Source organism: Tasmannia lanceolata, unplaced genomic scaffold (genome assembly GCF_043159265.1).
Source record: "Tasmannia lanceolata isolate RefF3 unplaced genomic scaffold, GAP_Taslan_0.1 ptg000012l, whole genome shotgun sequence".
NCBI classification, from domain to species: domain Eukaryota; kingdom Viridiplantae; phylum Streptophyta; class Magnoliopsida; order Canellales; family Winteraceae; genus Tasmannia; species Tasmannia lanceolata.
The window spans coordinates 29,049,169-29,067,788 of NW_027518689.1; the positions used below are offsets into that span (position 1 = coordinate 29,049,169).

At 42.4% G+C, this 18,620-nt stretch overlaps 1 protein-coding gene and 1 long non-coding RNA gene across 4 annotated transcripts; both read left to right on the plus strand.

Annotated features, from left to right (window-relative positions):
* Window positions 1-216: 216 nt before the first annotated feature.
* On the plus strand, window positions 217-4,509 carry LOC143887806 (uncharacterized). Its single transcript, XM_077391996.1, has 2 exons — window positions 217-326; window positions 388-4,509. The coding sequence occupies exons 1-2, from the start codon at window positions 223-225 to the stop codon at window positions 4,292-4,294; spliced, it is 4,011 nt and encodes a 1,336-aa protein (XP_077248111.1). The 5' UTR covers window positions 217-222; the 3' UTR covers window positions 4,295-4,509.
* Window positions 4,510-5,071: 562 nt separating this feature from the next.
* LOC143887807 (uncharacterized) lies at window positions 5,072-18,341 on the plus strand. Of its 3 annotated transcripts, none has more exons than XR_013254388.1 (3): window positions 5,072-5,510; window positions 16,081-16,470; window positions 18,086-18,341. It is a non-coding gene; the product is annotated as an uncharacterized LOC143887807 (long non-coding RNA). The 3 variants fall into 3 exon arrangements; XR_013254387.1 differs by lacking the exon at window positions 18,086-18,341 and adding an exon at window positions 16,726-16,958; XR_013254386.1 differs by lacking the exon at window positions 18,086-18,341 and having other exon boundaries at window positions 16,081-16,621.
* Window positions 18,342-18,620: the final 279 nt, after the last annotated feature.

Consider the following 18,620-nt stretch of genomic DNA (forward strand, 5'->3'; position numbering starts at 1 on the left):
CTTTATGTTTTGGCACATCAAATTGTAAGTTTGGATCATCCTATGGTGTGCCCATCAAATGGGTACTTTGGATCCCATCAAATGGACGGTTTAGATCATACTAAGGTGGGGCCCGGACAATACTCATAGATGTTGCCTTTTTTTTAGAGAGAGGGAGATTTTTAAAGGATTTAATATTGTCATTGGTGATGGAGAGATTTTTGGGTGTTTTTAGGGTTTGATATGTACATATTATTGAGAGAAATTAATGGGGATGGGAGCTGCTGCTTTTTCCTCTTCAACAAAAGCTGCAAGGAGAAGTTTTGCTTCTCTGATTCCTCAAAAGGGTAGGCTTTCTACACCCTCACCTCCTGTTTCTACACTCTCTCATTCTCATATTATGCACAGTGATAAATCAAATTCGGATATCTGGAGCAAAACCCAGTTCGAAACTTTCGTGCAGAAGCAATGCAAATCGTGGGCTGGTATTAGTTTAAAGGATGCATTGGGTTTCTTTGATCGTTTGGTTGCCATCAAACCCTTCCCATCGATTTTCACTCTTAATTACCTGTTGGCGGCTCTTGTTAGAAAGAAACATTATTCCACTGTTGTTTCTCTGTTGAGAAAGATGAATTCAGTTGGAATGGACCCCGATATATGTACTCTGAACATTTTGGTTAATTCCTATTGCTGTTTGAATAGAGTAGATTTGGGTTTTGCTACTCTGGGTGGCATCCTGAAATGTGGTCATGAACCTGATGCTGCCACATTTGGCACTCTGGTGGGCGGTCTTTGCAAGAGGGGAGATACTGGTTCGGCAATTAGGTTGCTCAGAGAAATGGAGAAGGGAAGATGTAAGCCCGACAAATTTGTGTATCGCCCAATCATAGATGGTCTCTTCAAAGAGGGAATGACTAAAGAGGCCCTGAATCACTTTTCAGAAATGCTTAGTAAGGGCATTTCGCCGGATGTTTTCACATATAGTTCCTTGATTCATGGCCTCTGCAATTCGGACAAGTGGGTAGAAGCCCTAGGGTTGTTCAATGAAATGGTGAGTCGAGATCTTTCTCCGAATTTGATAACCTTCAACATACTAGTGAATGCTCTTTGCAAACAAGGAATGGTGGCAAAAGCACATGGACTGTTGGAAGTGATGATTCAAAAAGGCGTGAACCCCGACATTATCACATACGGTACATTGATGAGTGGATACTGCTCGATGGACCAAATGGATGAGGCGATCAGCCTTTTTTCAAAAATGATTAGTAAGGGCATTTCTCCGAATGTGATAACCTTCAACATACTAGTGAATGCTCTTTGCAAACAAGGAATGGTGACAAAAGCACATGGACTGTTGGAAGTGATGATTCAAAAGGGCGTGAATCCTGACACTATCACATACAATACATTGATAGATCGATACCGCTTGATGGGCCAAATGGACAAGGCAATGAGCCTCTTTTCAGAAATGATTGGTAAGGGCATTTCACGGGATGCTGTCACTTATAATTCCTTGATTCTCAGCCTTTGCAATTCGGATAAATGGGAAGAAGCCCTAGGGTTGTTCAATGAAATGGTGGTTCGTGAGATTTCTATGGATGTGATAGCCTTCAACATTGTAGTGAATGCTCTTTGCAAACAAGGAATGGTGGCAAAAGCACATGGACTGTTGGAAGTGATGATTCAAAAAGGAGTGAACCCCGACATTATCACATACGGTACATTGATGAGTGGATACTGCTCGATGGGCCATATGGATGACGCAATGAGCCTCTTTTCAAAAATGATTGGTAAGGGAATTTCGCCGAATGTTATCACTTATAGTTCCTTGATTCATGGCCTCTGCAATTCAAGAAGGTGGGAAGAAGCCCTAGGGTTGTTCAATGAAATGGCTGGTCGAGGGATTTCTCCGAATTTGATAACCTTCAACATACTAGTGAATGCTCTTTGTAAACAAGGGATGGTGGCAAAAGCACATGGACTGTTGGAAGTGATGATTCAAAAAGGCGTGAACCCCGACATTATCACATACGGTACATTGATGAGTGGATACTGCTCGATGGGCCAAATGGATGAGGCGATGAGCCTCTTTTCAAAAATGCTTAGTAAGGGCATTTCACCGAATGTTTTCGCATATAATTCCTTGATTCATGGTCTGTGCGATTCGGGCAAGTGGGAAGAAGCCCTAGGGTTGTTCAATGAAATTGTTGGTCGAGGGATTTCTCCGGATTTGGTAACCTTCAACATACTAGTGAATGCTCTTTGCAAACAAGGAATGGTGACAAAAGCACATGGACTGTTGGAAGTGATGATTCAAAAAGGCGTGAACCCTGACATTATCACATACAGTACATTGATGGATCGATACTGCTTGATGGGCCAAATGGACAATGCAATGAGCCTATTATCAGAAATGATTAGTAAGGGCATTTTACCAAATGTTATCACTTATAGTTCCTTGATTCGTGGCCTCTTCCATTCGAGAAGGTGGGAAGAAGCCCTAGGGTTGTTCAATGAAATGGTGGATCGAGAGATTTCTCTGGATCTGATAACCTTCAACATGCTAGTGAATGCTCTTTGCAAACAAAGAATAGACACAAAAGCACATGAACTATTGGAAGTGATGATTCAAAAATGCGTGAACCCTGACATTATCACATACAATACATTGATGAATGGATACTGCTCGATGGGCCAAATGGATGAGGCAATGAGCCTCTTTTCAAAAATGATTGGTAAGGGAATTTTGCCGGATGTTATCACTTATAGTTCCTTGATTCATGGCCTCTGCAATTCGGACAGGTGGGAAGAAGCCCTAGGGTTGCTCAATAAAATGGCTGGTCGAGGGATTTCTCCGAATTTGGTAACCTTCAACATACTAGTGAATGCTCTTTGTAAACAAGGGATGGTGGCAAAAGCACATGGACTGTTGGAAGTGATGATTCAAAAAGGCGTGAACCCCGACATTATCACATACGGTACATTGATGAGTGGATACTGCTCGATGAACCAAATGGATGAGGCGATCAGCCTTTTTTCAAAAATGATTAGTAAGGGCATTTCTCCGAATGTGATAACGTTCAACATACTAGTGAATGCTCTTTGCAAACAAGGAATGGTGACAAAAGCACATGGACTGTTGGAAGTGATGATTCAAAAGGGCGTGAATCCTGACATTATCACGTACAATACATTGATAGATCGATACCGCTTGATGGGCCAAATGGACAAGGCAATGAGCCTCTTTTCAGAAATGATTGGTAAGGGCATTTCACGGGATGCTGTCACTTATAATTCCTTGATTCTCAGCCTTTGCAATTCGGATAAATGGGAAGAAGCCCTAGGGTTGTTCAATGAAATGGTGGTTCGTGAGATTTCTCCGGATGTGATAACCTTCAACATAGTAGTGAATGCTCTTTGCAAACAAGGAATGGTGGCAAAAGCACATGGACTGTTGGAAGTGATGATTCAAAAAGGCGTGAACCCCGACATTATCACATACGGTACATTGATGAGTGGATACTGCTCGATGGGCCAAATGGATGATGCAATGAGCCTCTTTTCAAAAATGATTGGTAAGGGAATTTCGCCTAATGTTATCACTTATAGTTCCTTGATTCATGGCCTCTGCAATTCAAGAAGGTGGGAAGAAGCCCTAGGGTTGTTCAATGAAATGGCTGGTCGAGGGATTTCTCCGAATTTGATAACCTTCAACATACTAGTGAACGCTCTTTGTAAACAAGGGATGGTGGCAAAAGCACATGGACTGTTGGAAGTGATGATTCAAAAAGGCGTGAACCCTGACATTATCACATATGGTACATTGATGAGTGGATACTGCTCGATGGGCCAAATGGATGAGGCGATGAGCCTCTTTTCAAAAATGCTTAGTAAGGGCATTTCACCGAATGTTTTCGCATATAATTCCTTGATTCATGGTCTGTGCGATTCGGACAAGTGGGAAGAAGCCCTAGGGTTGTTCAATGAAATTGATGGTCGAGGGATTTCTCCGAATTTGGTAACCTTCAACATACTAGTGAATGCTCTTTGCAAACAAGGAATGGTGACAAAAGCACATGGACTGTTGGAAGTGATGATTCAAAAAGGCGTGAATCCTGACATTATCACATACAATACATTGATAGATCGATACTGCTTGATGGGCCAAATGGACAATGCAATGAGCCTATTATCAGAAATGATTAGTAAGGGCATTTTACCAAATGTTATCACTTATAGTTCCTTGATTCGTGGCCTCTTCCATTCGAGAAGGTGGGAAGAAGCCCTAGGGTTGTTCAATGAAATGGTGGATTGAGAGATTTCTCCGGATCTGATAACCTTCAACATGCTAGTGAATGCTCTTTGCAAACAAGGAATGGTCACAAAAGCACAAGACCTATTGGAAATGATGATTCAGAAAGGCATGAACCCTAACATTATCACATACAATACATTGATGGATGGATACCGCTTGATGGGCCAAATGGACAAGGTAATGACTTACTTTTGCAAAATGATTGGTAAGGGTATTTCACCGGATGTTTTCACTTATGGTTCCTTGATTCATGGCTTCTGCAATTCGGACAGATGGGAAGAAGCCTTAGGGTTGTTCAATGAAATGATAAGTCGAGAAATTTTTCCCAATGTGATAATCTTCAACATATTAGTGAATGCTCTTTGCAAAGAAGGAATGGTCACAAAAGCACATGGACTGATGGAAGTGATGATTCAAAAAGGCGTGAACCCTGACATTATCACATACAATACATTGATGGATGGATATCGCTTGATGGGCCAAATGGATGACGCAATGAGCCTCTTTTCAAAAATGATTGGTAAGGGAATTTCGCCGGATGTTATCACTTATAATTCCTTGATTCATGGCCTCTGCAATTCGAGAAGGTGGGAAGAAGCCCTAGGGTTGTTCAATGAAATGACTGGTCGAGGGATTTCTCCAGATCTGATAACCTTCAACATACTAGTGAATGCTCTTTGCAAACAAGGAATCATGACAAAAGCACATGGACTATTGGAAGTGCTGGTTAAAAAAGGCTTGAACCCTGACATTATCACAAACAATTCATTGATGGATTGATACTGCTTGATGGGCCAGATGGACAAGACAATGAACCTCTTTTCAGAAATGATTAGTAAGGGCATTTTACTTGATGTTATCCCTTGTACTTGCTTGATTCATGGCCTCTGCAATTCGGGCATGTGGGCAGAAGCCCTAGGGTTGTTCAACGAAATGGTGCGTCCAGAAATTTCTCCAGATGTGATAATCTTCAGCATACTAATGAATGCTCTTTGCAAACAAGGAATGGTCACAACAGTACATGGACCATTGGAAGTGATGATTCAAAGAGGCAAGAAGCCTGACATTATCACATACAATACATTGGTGGATGGATATTTCATGATGGGCCAAATGGATGACAAGGCAATGAGCCTCTTTTCAGAAATGATTGGTAGGGCATTCGCCTAATGTTGTCACTTATAATTCCTTGATTAATGGCGTCTGCAATTCGGAGGTAAAGAAACTCTCGACATCTTATGTTATTTTTTGTTTTTTCAAATGGGGTCCTTTCCTTTTCCTATCTTTCATCTGTTCTTTTGAGAAAGCATTTGAATAAGTTGTATGTTTTCCATTTTCTGAAAGACCTTTGAGTTGTGTTTGGTTTCGGTTTTGAAAGCTATATATGTTGATTATTTTGATTTTGTGGGCTCGAGCTTAGCTTTTGTTTGGTTTCTGTTTTAAAAGTGGCTTTATGGGTTGCATATATTTTATTGTGTGGGCTTAAGCTTGGGTTTTGTTCAGTTTATTGTGCGGGCTTAAGTTACTGTTCGATAATTTAGGCTAGAAAATTAGCATTTAAGTGTCAGTGAATTAAATGATACTTTTGCCCTACAATTTCGTTTAAGGTGTAAAATTAATTTCTATGGCTCCTGTGGACTATGCTAACTGATTTTATTGAGTTTCACTTCAAAATTCCCAAAATAGCCTCACACATTTAGTATAACTTTAAAAAAATTCGAAAAGAAAAATGATATAGGAGCACCTTACTTTATTGAATACCTTTTACTAACTCTTTTACAAATTATGGGGAATTGTAGAGTCTGTAACATATGAGCCCATCTTTTTTGTCTGTATTGTAAATCTATATTTGCCTTTGTTTTAGTAAATAATCTATATTCTAGGGAGGAAATGTATAGATTAACCACTTAAACCAAAAGTTTTTCCTTGCAAATAAGAAATTCAAGCTTACATAAACTAGATCTGGCATGATAAACATATCTGCCCAGAGGAAGAGAGATGAGGCAAAGACCCTTGACTTCTCGTAAAAATCCGAATTAGGGTCATTGAGTATCTAGGATGGTTAGTGAGTTCTGAAGATAGGATGCTTACAAGTTTACAACTTACATTCTCTAACATGACACTTATGCACCACATTAATACGCAGCTTTACCATAAAATTAGTTATACATTCCAAATTGAATGTGTACCTAGATATATCAAATTGAATCAAACTTTTGTACAAAACAATTGTGATTCTATAATGCACAATTGTGATTCTATGCTGTCACCATTTGGAACGAGTTCTGAACTTACGATGGGAAATTGCGTAGCTGTACTGTTCATATTGCTCCATAGCCACAATGTTATTTCATTTTTTAATCCTTCAGATTAAAAAGCCCTATATATACCAATATACATGGCATCATATATTAAATTTTTGGTTACATTCATGCCAATTGAAGAATCAAGCATTCCTCTAAATTGCAAGTGCAAGGCTGTGTAGTAAGTTCTGAAGAGTAGCAATAGCATGATGGGACCTCCTGAATTAAAACATTTTATACCACTTGTGATTGCAAAGATCCAGAATCCATTGCCAAACATTTGATAAAATCCATGCATCTAATAGCCCAAGATGCCCTTTAGTAGTTAGATGGAAAGGCTGTGTAGTAAGTTCTGAAGAGTAGCAATAGCATGATGGGAACTCCTGAATTAAAACATTTTATACCACTTGTGATTGCAAAGATCCAGAATCCATTGCCAAACATTTGATAAAATCCATGCATCTAATAACCCAAGATGCCTTTAGTAGTTAGATGGAAATAACTAATCCTAAAGCGATAGAGGGTTTAAACGAAGATTCAAAACATAGTTGAATGAAGAGCAGTCCGCTCCTACAGCGTGATCAGTAGATTATTATTATTACTTCGGAAGATGGTTAAGGCGACTTGTTTCTAAGCCCATGCATTATATGCACATGTAGTCGTAGTAGTCGGCCCGGAATGCCTCTGCTCTATATTATACTATACTATACTACTTCGGATGAATGGGCAAACATAAAGAAAGAAAATCCATTAAAATAAGATCAGATGAATGTTAAAAGTTTTTATAAAATTACTCTTCTAAAACATCAACACTGGAAAATAGGGATTAAAGATAACAAAGACAATGGGAAAATATGGAAAAGAAAGGCTATCCCATTTCAAGATGACATATACTTTGTAAACATGTTTCATTAAATTCTGCACATGTATATTGTATTTCCAAGATGATTCGGGATGCGTCATGATCTAAATGGAGATTCATAATTGAGTAGATTTCTATAATTTATTTAATCATGCATAAGCACATTGTGTGTTGTATGTTTGTATCATTCAATTATGATACAATTGACATGTATGCTTTTTAACACCTTTCAATACTTTATTTATACACTAGTGAATGCCTTTGGAATTATATTTAGCTGCCGCCGTACACTTTTCAGCCACTAAAATACCCAAGTTTTCATGCTGACCTGATTAAAATGTCTTGAAAAAATGGAAAAAACACAGTTTCCACAATGAACTGCACTCAATATCAGATCTATGAGCGGTGCCAGGTGATGAAGAACCAAGTCTGCGGCCATATCTTGAGTCAGAAAATAAAATATGTATGTATATGTTTTACGCCCAGAATTGGTAACAGATAGGGCAGTGACGAAGGAGCTGATTTGGCGAGTCCTGATTGCTGAACTGATTAAAAGGTTACGACCTGCACAGTAGAACATGAGGTCAGAAGACCAACCCGGAATCGTAGCTCCGGACGGGCCCCTTCGACACTCAAGTCAGTGATGGGGGCACAACTGAGCAGATCAAAGCTATGATCAGTGATTTCTTGGGATTCGAGTCCCTTACCTTGATTCTTTTATTCAACACTTAGGCTGGTTGAATTTATTCAGATCGGCTTAAGACGATCTGGAAAGTTGATTTATGTATTCAACCCTTAGGCCGGTTGAATTTATTCAGATCGGCTTAAGCCGATCTGGAAAATTGATTTATGTATTCAACACTCAGGCCGGTTGAATTTATTCAGATCGGCTTAAGACGATCTGGAAAATTGATTTCTTGAATTCAGATTGACTCCAGACGATCTGGACTTTTGTCGTTTTATGGACTGCGTTATATCCATCCCGGTTCCGGACGATCTGGACTTTTGTCGTTTAGCGGCTTGCGTTGTGTCCACCACGCCTTCAGACGATCTGGATTTTTGTCGTTTAGTGGATTTGGTTGTATCCACCACGGCTCCAGACGATCTGGAGTTTTGTCCTTTAGCGGATTGCGTTATATCCACCACGGCTCAAGACGATCTGCACTTTTGTCATTTAGTGGATTGGGTTGTATCCACCACGGCTCCAGACGGTCTGGACTCTTGTCGTGTAGTGGATTGCGTTATATCCACCACGGCTCAAGACGATCTGCACTTTTGTCGTTTAGTGGATTAGTTGGTGGTTTTTGGAGAGTAGATTTTTACTCATTCCCTTTCCGGACTTTCCTCCATTCTCGTTTCCTTTTTGGTATTTTTATTTTCCTTCTGGCATTTGGCTCTTCGTTTTTCGAGTCTTCATTAAAAACCATGCCGCGTGGCACTCAACTGATCACGAATATGACTGGCCATCTTACAAGTTTGCATATAAAAGGGCTTGCGGGGTCTCATTTTTTACCACCCGTAATTTTTGTTTTCCTTTTTGCTCTACTAGTGTGGTTTGTTCCTTTTGCTCAGTTCGGCTCGGCTTGCTTGAGCTCGGGGTCATTATCCAATGGTAATTCTCTAGATCGTCTTCTATTTTTCTTTCGCCGCATATGTGTAGTAGTTCTAGTTCGGAGTCCGGTTCAAGGTCTAGCTCAGGTTCGTCCTTGGGAGGAACTTCCTCCTCAAGTGGCACCAGTTCGGGTTCGTCGGAGAGAACAAGATCGGACTCAGGTTTGAGAGGGCAACAGGCCATGGCTGGTCGGCCAGATGATGTAGTTGTAGACCTTGAAGGTGACGAGGAGGAGGTAGATATAGGTTCGGACGAGGTCATCGTGGACCTGAATCTGAGTCCTGTTCGCGTTGAGAATTCGGACTACCCAACTTCTGATTGTGATGGAGGCGAAGAGGGTGACGAAGAAGGTAACCTTGATAGGAGAGTTTCTGTTTCCCGTGCTGGGAGTAGGGCAGTCGACATCGTGGCTACGGCAACGATGGAGGGCGGTATTAGAGAGGGTACCGCAACTGCTCAGGTGGAAAACACCCATGATGCCTCTCGACTTAGTGATGTTCGAGATCGATACTGTATTCCTGATCGGTTTACTTTGAGAGCGGCTATAGAGGGGGACAGGGCGTGTAACGATAACGTCGACTTGTGTATGTACGAAGAGGCCATGAAGGTTGGTTTTAGACTACCAATTAATTCCTTTATAGCCGCAGTGCTGAGATTCTACGGCCTGGCCCCTGCTCAAGTGGCGCCGAACTCGTGGAGGACTTTAGCCCGCTTTGCCTATCTTGTACGGTTCCGTCTTCAACGAAACTTGTCTGTGCCTCTCTTTAGAAGGTGTGCTCAACTGAAAAGCCACCGATTGGGACGCTGGATTTATATCAGCCAAGGACCTGAAATGAGGATGATCACCAGTATTCCGACCTCCATACACACTTGGAAGAGCAGGTTCTTCTATGCCAGCTGTGAGGAAGGATGGCCGATCTCGACGAATTGGTCTTTTGTGAAGACGAAGACCATGAGTCGTAAACCGACTTTAGATGATGAGGACGAGGTAACCCTAGCAATGATCAGTGATGAGATCTGTCAGAACGGTCTTATCCATTGCTCGGAGTTTTTCAGGGAGGAGGTTTTGGTTGAGATCAGGATTAGTGCCGCTTCCCGAACGCGTAGATGTCGTAGGTCGTTCTTAGTTACTTGTGTTTTTTTTTTTTTTTTTTCCAATTATGTGTCGTACGTCGTTCTCAGTTACTTGCGCTCTCTTTTCTTTTCTTTTTTTTTTGTGCAGAGATGCAGAAGCAGTCAGCCCGTGAGAAGGAGCGTCAGTCCGTCCTTGGGAAGAGCGATGGCCAGAAGAGAAATGCGTCTGAATCAGTTGTCCTAGCGCTCAGGTTAAAGGGAAAGCCATCCCAGGTGCAAGGGCGGCAAAGCTCCTAAATCCGCAAAGGTGGTTGAAGAATCTTCGGCCGGTCAAACTACCCGCTCTGGAGATGATGACACCCCTGTCCTTGGCTTGGAGGCGGCACCTACTGCTCGAATAGGGGCAGATACTTCTTTTTGTCCGAAGTGGGGAGTGAAAAAAGATGACTGCGGCTTAGACGATGCCTGGGTTGCTCGTGAGATCATCTCGAAGAGCCATTTACACAAGGACCGGCTTCGTATCCTTCATGAGAACCACGAGACGGTCGAGGCGGGTGGTTTTGGTGCTCTTTACCAGGTACTTCTTAATGTGTTCAGCTTGTTCATTAGTCTTGGATTGTGATTGGGAACTTTACTTTAGTTCGTATGGTTTTAAGCTCGGATGCTATTGGACCGATATGGCGGATAAGTGCCCTTTTTGAAAGGAATATATTTTGTGAATTTTTACAAGTGTTTGAGTTCGCCCATGTATGTTTATGTTCACCCTGTTTGCTTTAATTCGGGGTGCATGTTGATCCATTTGAAGTACATCGTTAAGTTCAATAAGAACGGCCGGGATGAATGATATAAATCCGTACTGAAAGAATTAGGCCTTCTCAAAAGATCTTAGGTTCCCTACTTTAGCTTCTTCCGACCAGAAATATGTTTTCGGCCTCAATGGGGATGGCCGAGGCAAAAGAAGTTAGCACGAGCTGAATGACTTGGGCTTTCATTAAAAGTTTTATTGGTTTTCTACTTCAACTTATCCCGACCAGAAATGTATTTCTGGCCTTCATGGAAATGGTCGAAGTGAACCAAGTTAGCCCGAGCTGAATGACTTGGGCTTTCAATAAAAGTTTTATTGGTTATCTACTTCAACTTATCCCGACCAGAAATGTATTTCCGGCCTTCATGGAAATGGTCGAAGCGAACCAAGTTTGCCCGAGCTGAATGACTTGGGCTTTCAATAAAAGTTTTATTGGTTTTCTACTTCAACTTATCCCGACCAGAAATGTATTTCCGGCCTTCATGGAAATGGTCGAAGTGAACCAAGTTAGCCCGAGCTGAATGACTTGGGCTTTCAATAAAAGTTTTATTGGTTTTCCACTTCAACTTATCTTGACCAGAAATGTATTTCCAGCCTTCATGGAAATGGTCGAAGCGAACCAAGTTAAGATTAGTGCGAGGCGAACGGATTAGTGACTTGCAAAATGCTGTTCTATTTTTCATTAATCGTAAAAAACCCAATGCGATTACATCTGTATTCTTTTTCACTTTCTTCTTTCTCGTAAGGATGCTCCTCCTTCTTTGAGCCTATTGGACGACGAGCTACTGATAGTACTTCCTCAGGTTTTTGGAGTTCCAGGCATAGGGGAGCTGGTGCTCGTCGAGGGTCTCCAACTTGTAACTGCCAGGTCGGATCACTTAGACCACTTTGTACGGCCTCTCCCAAGTGGGGGAGAGTTTTCCACCTTTTCTGGGTTGGGATACGGCCGCTTTTCTCAAGACCAGGTCACCCACGCGATATTCTCTGGGGCGGATTTTGGTGTCGTGGTAGCGAGACACCCTCTGTTTATACACCACGGCTCGAATCTGGGACTCTTCACGGACTTCTTCGAGTAGGTCTAGATTGGCACGGAGCCCAAGTGGGGTCAACCCTGAGCTTCTGCACAATAACCTCGGGATCTATCCCATATCGGCGGGCGTCCAAGCGAATATGCCAGCATTTTTTCGCAGGAACCAGACTAGTTCTTCACGGGAATCGTCGTTCAATGTTGACCCGATTTTGACCAGTTTCTCTTGATCATCTTCATACAATGGGATTGGGACCAAGTCTTCGGCCGGTTGGTTTATCATAGCCCGGGCTTCATCTCTTAAATCTTGCAGTTCGATTGGTAATGTCTCCGATGCATTTTTTCCTTTTAGCGCGGTCGCGTAACATTCCCTCGACTGTGGTTGGTCCCCTGTCACTTCACCTACACCGTTGAGTGTTATGAATTTCATTTTCTGATGGTAGGCTGAGGCAATGGCGCGGAGTAGGTTCTGTCCAGGTCTTCCTAGGATAGCGTTGTAGGCCGAAGTGGCCCTCACTACCAAGAAATTAACCATCGCGAAGGCCTGGTGGGGAGGTTCCCCGACCAAGACGGGGAGTTCGATCTGTCCCTCGACCTTGACCATCTCCCCAGAGAATTCGAACAAATCTGAGTTTGCCGGCTTTAAGCGTTTGTCCCCGATCATCATTTGGTTGAAGCCGTGGTAATAGAGGATGTCCGCCGAACTCCCATTATCCACCAAGATCTTCTTCAGTTCCCAATTAGCAACTAGCATGGTTATGACCAAGGCGTCATCGTGGGGGAGTATCAAGTTGTCCAAATCTGTATCCAAGAATGAGATCTCGTTCTCTACTTTCAATTTTTGTGGCTGGTATGGACCGCGTTGACCTGCCGGGTGTAGGCTCTGCGGGCGGCCGATGAGGTTCCTCCCGCTGCCGGGCCACCCATAATGGTGTTTATGACCCTAGTAGGTTGTGATCGTTGTGGTTCTGACCACGGGCTGAGAGGAATGGGAGATTCGCGACGGGCTAGGGGTGACCGTGGTCGTTGGGGGCTCTTTCTGTCTTGAGGGCTTCTCTCTTGACGCTCTCTTCTGTCACCACCACGCTCAACATATTTCTTGAGATATCCCCTTTGAATCAGTAGTTCGATCTCTTCTTTGAGATGCCTGCACTCATTGGTGTCATGCTCATGGTCTTTGTGGAACCGGCAATACTTCAATTTATCCCGGTTGTTTCCTTTTGTCAGCATTTTGTCCGGCCATCTACGAAAATCTTCTTCTTTAATTGCGGCCAGTATGCGGTTCCTGGATGTATCGAGGGGCATAAAATTTCGTTCCCTTCTTTAAGGGCTTCTCTCCCTTCTCAGGGGCTTGTCGTCCCTACGTTTCGTAGGGTTCTTTTCCTCTTCTGGAATTTTTCTCTGTCCTGAGTCCAGGGCTGCTAGCGTTTCTTCTATGGAGATGTATTCTTTCGCCCCCGCCATGAGATCTGCCAAAGAGTGTGGATTCCGGCGAGCCACAGGAACTCGATCCACTTTGCACCCGCAAGGAGTGCATTTGTAGCAGCAGAAGGGTCAAAGTTCGGGACTTGTAGGGCTCCTCTGTTGAATCGGCTTACAAATGCTTTTAGGCTTTCACCATCTTCTTGCCTTAGAACCATTAGTGATGCCGCGGTCTTGCGCGGCCTCCGACTGCTCATGAAGTGCCTGATCTGGTCGTCCGCGAATTCTTCAAAGTTATCTATAGAGTTTGGTTTTAGGCGTGAGTACCAGTCTCTTACGGTTCCCGTCAAGCTGGTTGGAAATGCCTTGCAGAGGAATCCGTCAGAAGCTCCGTGCAAGAGCATCATAATTTTGAATGTTTCGAAATGGTCTACCGGATCCGTGGTCCCATCTTACTGTGGGACCGAAGGCATTTTGAACCCTCTTGGTGCTGGTGCGTTTAACAGGTTAGCTGTGAAAGGATGTCCGCTGGAGACTGGCTTCATAGAGGACCCGTGGTGGTCCTTAGCTAGTTCCTCGATTCGGTGGTCAATTTCCTCAAACCTTCGCAACACAAGGTCTGTTGTTTTTTCTGTCTGACTACATGGTCTGGCTTTTCTTTCTACGGTGGGGCTTGCCGCTGAGTCTGAGCGGCTCTCCGGACTCCTCCTGTGACGACCGGATCTCTCCCGCTCTGTGTGACCAGTCCTGGGTCGATGCCGCTGCCCCGGCCGAGACCGATAACGTCGGTGAGGCTCTGTCTGCGCATGCCTTGTTCTCGAGTGATGGTCCTGTCTCGAGTGAGAGTGATGAGTCTGATCACGACTGGCGGCACGAGCTCTTCCACTGGCGGATCCATCCTTACCTCTGGGGGTTGGGAGACCTCAGGGGGAAGGCCTTGAGGGACCTGTTGAGCTAAGTTCTTGTATTGATCGACCAGTGTCATCATTTGTTGAAAAAGAGTCTAAATTTGCTGGGGCGTAAGAGCCGAGGCGGGAGTTGGGAGCCCTGACTGAGCAGGGCCTGGCTCCGCAGCTGTCGGAGGAACGAAGACCCGTGAGGCGAGTCGTTCTCCTCGAGTCGCTTGACGTGGCGTTGTTCGGACTGCCCAAGCGGGAGGTGCTCGGGTACTCTTCAGTCCTGCCATTTTTCTTGAGACTTAGAACGGCTTTTGTTCGCGGTCCCACGGATGGCGCCAATCTGTTACTCTTAGAATTGGTAACAGATAGGGCAGTGACGAAGGAGCTGATTGGCGAGTCCTGATTGCTGAACTAATTAAAAGGTTACGACCTGCACAGTGGAACACGAGGTCAGAAGACCAACCCGGAGTCATAGCTCCGGACGGGCCCTTCGACACTCAAGTCAGTGATGGGCATAACTGAGCTGATCAAAGCTATGAACAATGATTTCTTGGGATTCGAGTCCCTTACCTTGTCTTTATGAGGGCTATTTATAGTGATGCTTTGAGTGTCAGTTTATTCATTTACCCTTTTGGGACAGGTGTCATCCTGTTATTGGATCAAGTTTTGCTCATGTTTCCTTACCCTTGGACAGGTGTAGGCCCAGGGTTGGGTGAGGTGAATACATGATTCCCTCTTTGGCTTGGTGCAATGACCGTGATACCCTTTAGGGAATGAGAGCTTTATGGGTTTGCCCTAGTGCCACGTGTCGTATGATGATTGGAGCTGTTTCACATACCCCATCAATATGCTTTCTGTGTCATTTTGTTTTTTATATTGGCACCCTGAACTTCTATCAAGAATTGAGAGTTTGCGGCCAGTTCTTGAGCTAGGAAATATTTATGTGTATGCTTTTGTGTCATTTTGCTTTTGATATGGCACCCTGAACTTCTCTCATTTACTTGATTAGAATCAACAACAATTGTTGCCTGTTTTAGATTCTTTTATTTATAACAGCAATGCACTATTTCCTACGTACTTAACCACTGTATATACATAGTTAACCACTGTGCTTGGTATCTACATGTATATATATATATATATTAGTATTTGTTGATTCAGTCCTCCAAGGTTGTTTGGATGGACCTATATGTCTCTCTCTCTCTCTATATATATATGTGTGTGTGTGTGTGGGAAAGTGTTTCTAAGGGATAACTTAGGTAAGGTATCTAAGGTATCCCTCCAAAAAACAAGGGGCCCACATTGTTTGGGTGATCCAAACCATTCATTTGATTTGCCCTGACATATATAGGGTATGCCCAAAAAATCAGCTCCGTAGGATCATCCCAACCCTTCAATTTGTGGAGGTCTAATTTAAGAGTACGCTTCTACTGATGCAAACAGCTGATGATAAACCTGAGTGCGCCTCATATTTGTCATGCGAGTTGAGGTATTGCTTGTTGATGATATTTCTAGGCTTATTGCATATTAGGCTTGTCTTACTAAGAATCATCAGTAATGTGCATTTTCATAAAAGCTGTATGATGCTTGTTAAGAAGTTTGAGAGCCCTTTGGCACTTATGATGGCTTTCAGAATCTAAATTGAAAAGTCTGCTTTGTTTACGTCTTTCCATTTATTGTTCTCTTGAATTGCTTTATCTTTTCGGTTTTAGGTTTTATGTTTGCATGGCTTTCTGTCAAATAGACAGGCTAAAAGGCAGAAACATGGCTGGTGACATGCAGGTTCTGAGAGCAGGGAAAAGGGTATCATTTGAATACTGTGGAACATAATGAAACTGTGGTTGATGGCCAAGAAAATTCTAAAACCATAGAGAGAGGAATGGTGTCTACTGAGGAATGGTGTCTGCTGACATATTTTTGGGTTTGAAACACCCCTAATTTCAAGGATTAAGGCACAGGGTCTTGGAGGCATAAAGCCGTGGATTTTATTCAAGCGCTTGAGAACCATACCACACCACACCGGATCCTCTGTCATTGTGCCATGTCAATGGAGCCCTGTTTTCATGCACCCCCTCTTATGACTGCAAAACTAAGAAAAGCATCGATGCTGGGGGCGCTATTTCCTGAGGCATTGTGAAGTCATGAGCTGGAGTCTTAAGCTTGTTGGCCATGGTGAGTGGTAGATTTTGAGTGTAGTTACTTGTAAATCTGGTATACTTAGTCTGATATTGTTCTGTATTCTTTGTACATTTCATGCTCTATTCCTCTATGGTGGCTATTCAAGCAGAATTTTATGAACTGAGGCTACTGATATTTGCATCAATGGTGGTTTTTCAAGTAGAATTTTATGAACTAAGGCTACTGATATTTGCACTACCATGTTTTGATATTAACACAAACTCACCTTGTGTTTTATTATTTAACCAGCTGTCAAAAGCTATTGGCCGCTCTCTCTTGCAACAGCCCGTCCGTGAAATTCCTTAAAATTGCCTTCCAAATGCTGCAATTGGAAGTGGAATGAATAAATGCCAAAGCTTCAATGGTTTGCACTGTTGTTTGCAAGTTTAAAGCCAACGAGCTTAAGATCTGTAATAAATTAGATGGATTCCCAAATACGAGTTTTTATATGATGAAAGGCCTTATAGTCCATTATTTTTCAAAAAGTACGGTACGGCCAACACCACAGGATGATCCAAACCGTCTGTTAGATGGGCCACAACCTAAATAGGGGTTGACCCCAAAAATCATTTTTATAGGTTGATCCAAATCCCACTACAGATCGGAGGGTTAGGATTTACAAGAAATCTCAAGATTAGAAACTCCTGATATTCTTCCTTATAAACTCCAAGATCAGAATCGCAGAATTTCTAACCAAATGCTCAATTATATTCAACGAGAAAAGAAACCACAGGAAAGCAGATCCAAACCGAACAGGATCTACCAAAAAAAAAAAAAAAACTACAACTCCTAGCGTTCTCTGACTGGAATCAAAGGAATTTCTGAACAAATTTTAGAGTATGAATAGGATTTTGTGTTAATACAACCCCTAGTGGTTGTTTGAAAGTAGCAGGAAACATGTTGCTGTTTTGGTTGTTTTAAAATTAGAGTATGAATAGGATTTTGTTAACATGAGTTTATAGTGGAACTTGAGTCCAAGTTGGTTTTTGTTGGCATTTGGTTTATAAAAGGGAGAGCAAAAAGGTGTTTTGCAAGTGATGTAGTGTTTTGATAAACTCAAGAAATAGAGATTCAAGATAAAACGTCTCTCTCTATTTTTGATTTTCTATGTTCTTCTTGATTCGATTTCTTCTTCAACACGTCGGTGACGAACATTTATAGTTTGAAGATGAAGATATGGCGTATGGGGCTCGATTTCGCTCTGTGGCACATCTATATCAAGGACTAAGAAATAAATGGTATAGTTCTATGAGCAAGTTGCCTCCACTTATTCGTTTGCCCAAAACTCTTTTAACGCTAATTTTGTAATTTTTTAGGCTACTGATATTGGAACTCATCTTGTCTTTTATTATTTAGGTAGCTGTTAAAGTTTAATGCAATTCCCAAAAGCCTCTCCACAGCCAATTAAAAAGAAAAGAAGAGCTGAGATGGTCCTCCCATTATTAAACCACGGTAGTGCCAATATCAGTACCCTTTTTATTTATCTTGATCACATTCTTAGTATCACACACTCAAAAGGAATTTTTGGTCATTGAATTATCTTAGGTAAGGTCTACTACATGAATGGCTTAGATCAATCATGGTAATCCTCATATGTTTCTTTTTACAGAGTACAGCCGTACAGGGATAGATTGCTTTTTAACCGGTCCTTCCATGGCGGATTGCTTGTGGGAAAGAACAACTTAAAATGATAAGCTTTTGAAATAGTAAACTTACACATACGAGACTTTTTATCCCTTCATCCAAACCCAATTTTCAAACTTCAAAATAAACGGCTAGCTAGTCAAATACTCCAAACTTTCAGTCTGTCTACAAATACACACCTCTTCTTAGACACCTCACATTGCGAAGAAGAAGAAGAAGAAGAAGAGATGGCATCTGAATGTACTGGTAAGTACTTACTCTTTCTCTAATGTATATTGTAGGAAACTTTGATGAATTCTCTCTAATATATGTATGTGATGTTAATTGTGATGTTTGAAGGTAAAAGCTCATGGCCGGAGTTGTTGGGAGAAGACGGCAATATCGCTAAAGCTACAATCGAGAGTCAGAATCCGCTGGTCACTGCTATCATTGTGGCAGAAGGATCAACTGTCATCACTGATTTCCGATGTGATAGGGTCTGGGTTTGGGTTGATGCAAAT

Excerpts from the sequence above, each read along its gene's own strand:
- LOC143887806 (XM_077391996.1), top strand. The coding sequence starts at position 223 with ATGTACATATTATTGAGAGAAATTAATGGGGATGGGAGCTGCTGCTTT. Across the intron at positions 327-387 it reads TTCTCTGATTCCTCAAAAGG|TGATAAATCAAATTCGGATA; the intron begins GTAGGCTTTCTA and ends TATTATGCACAG.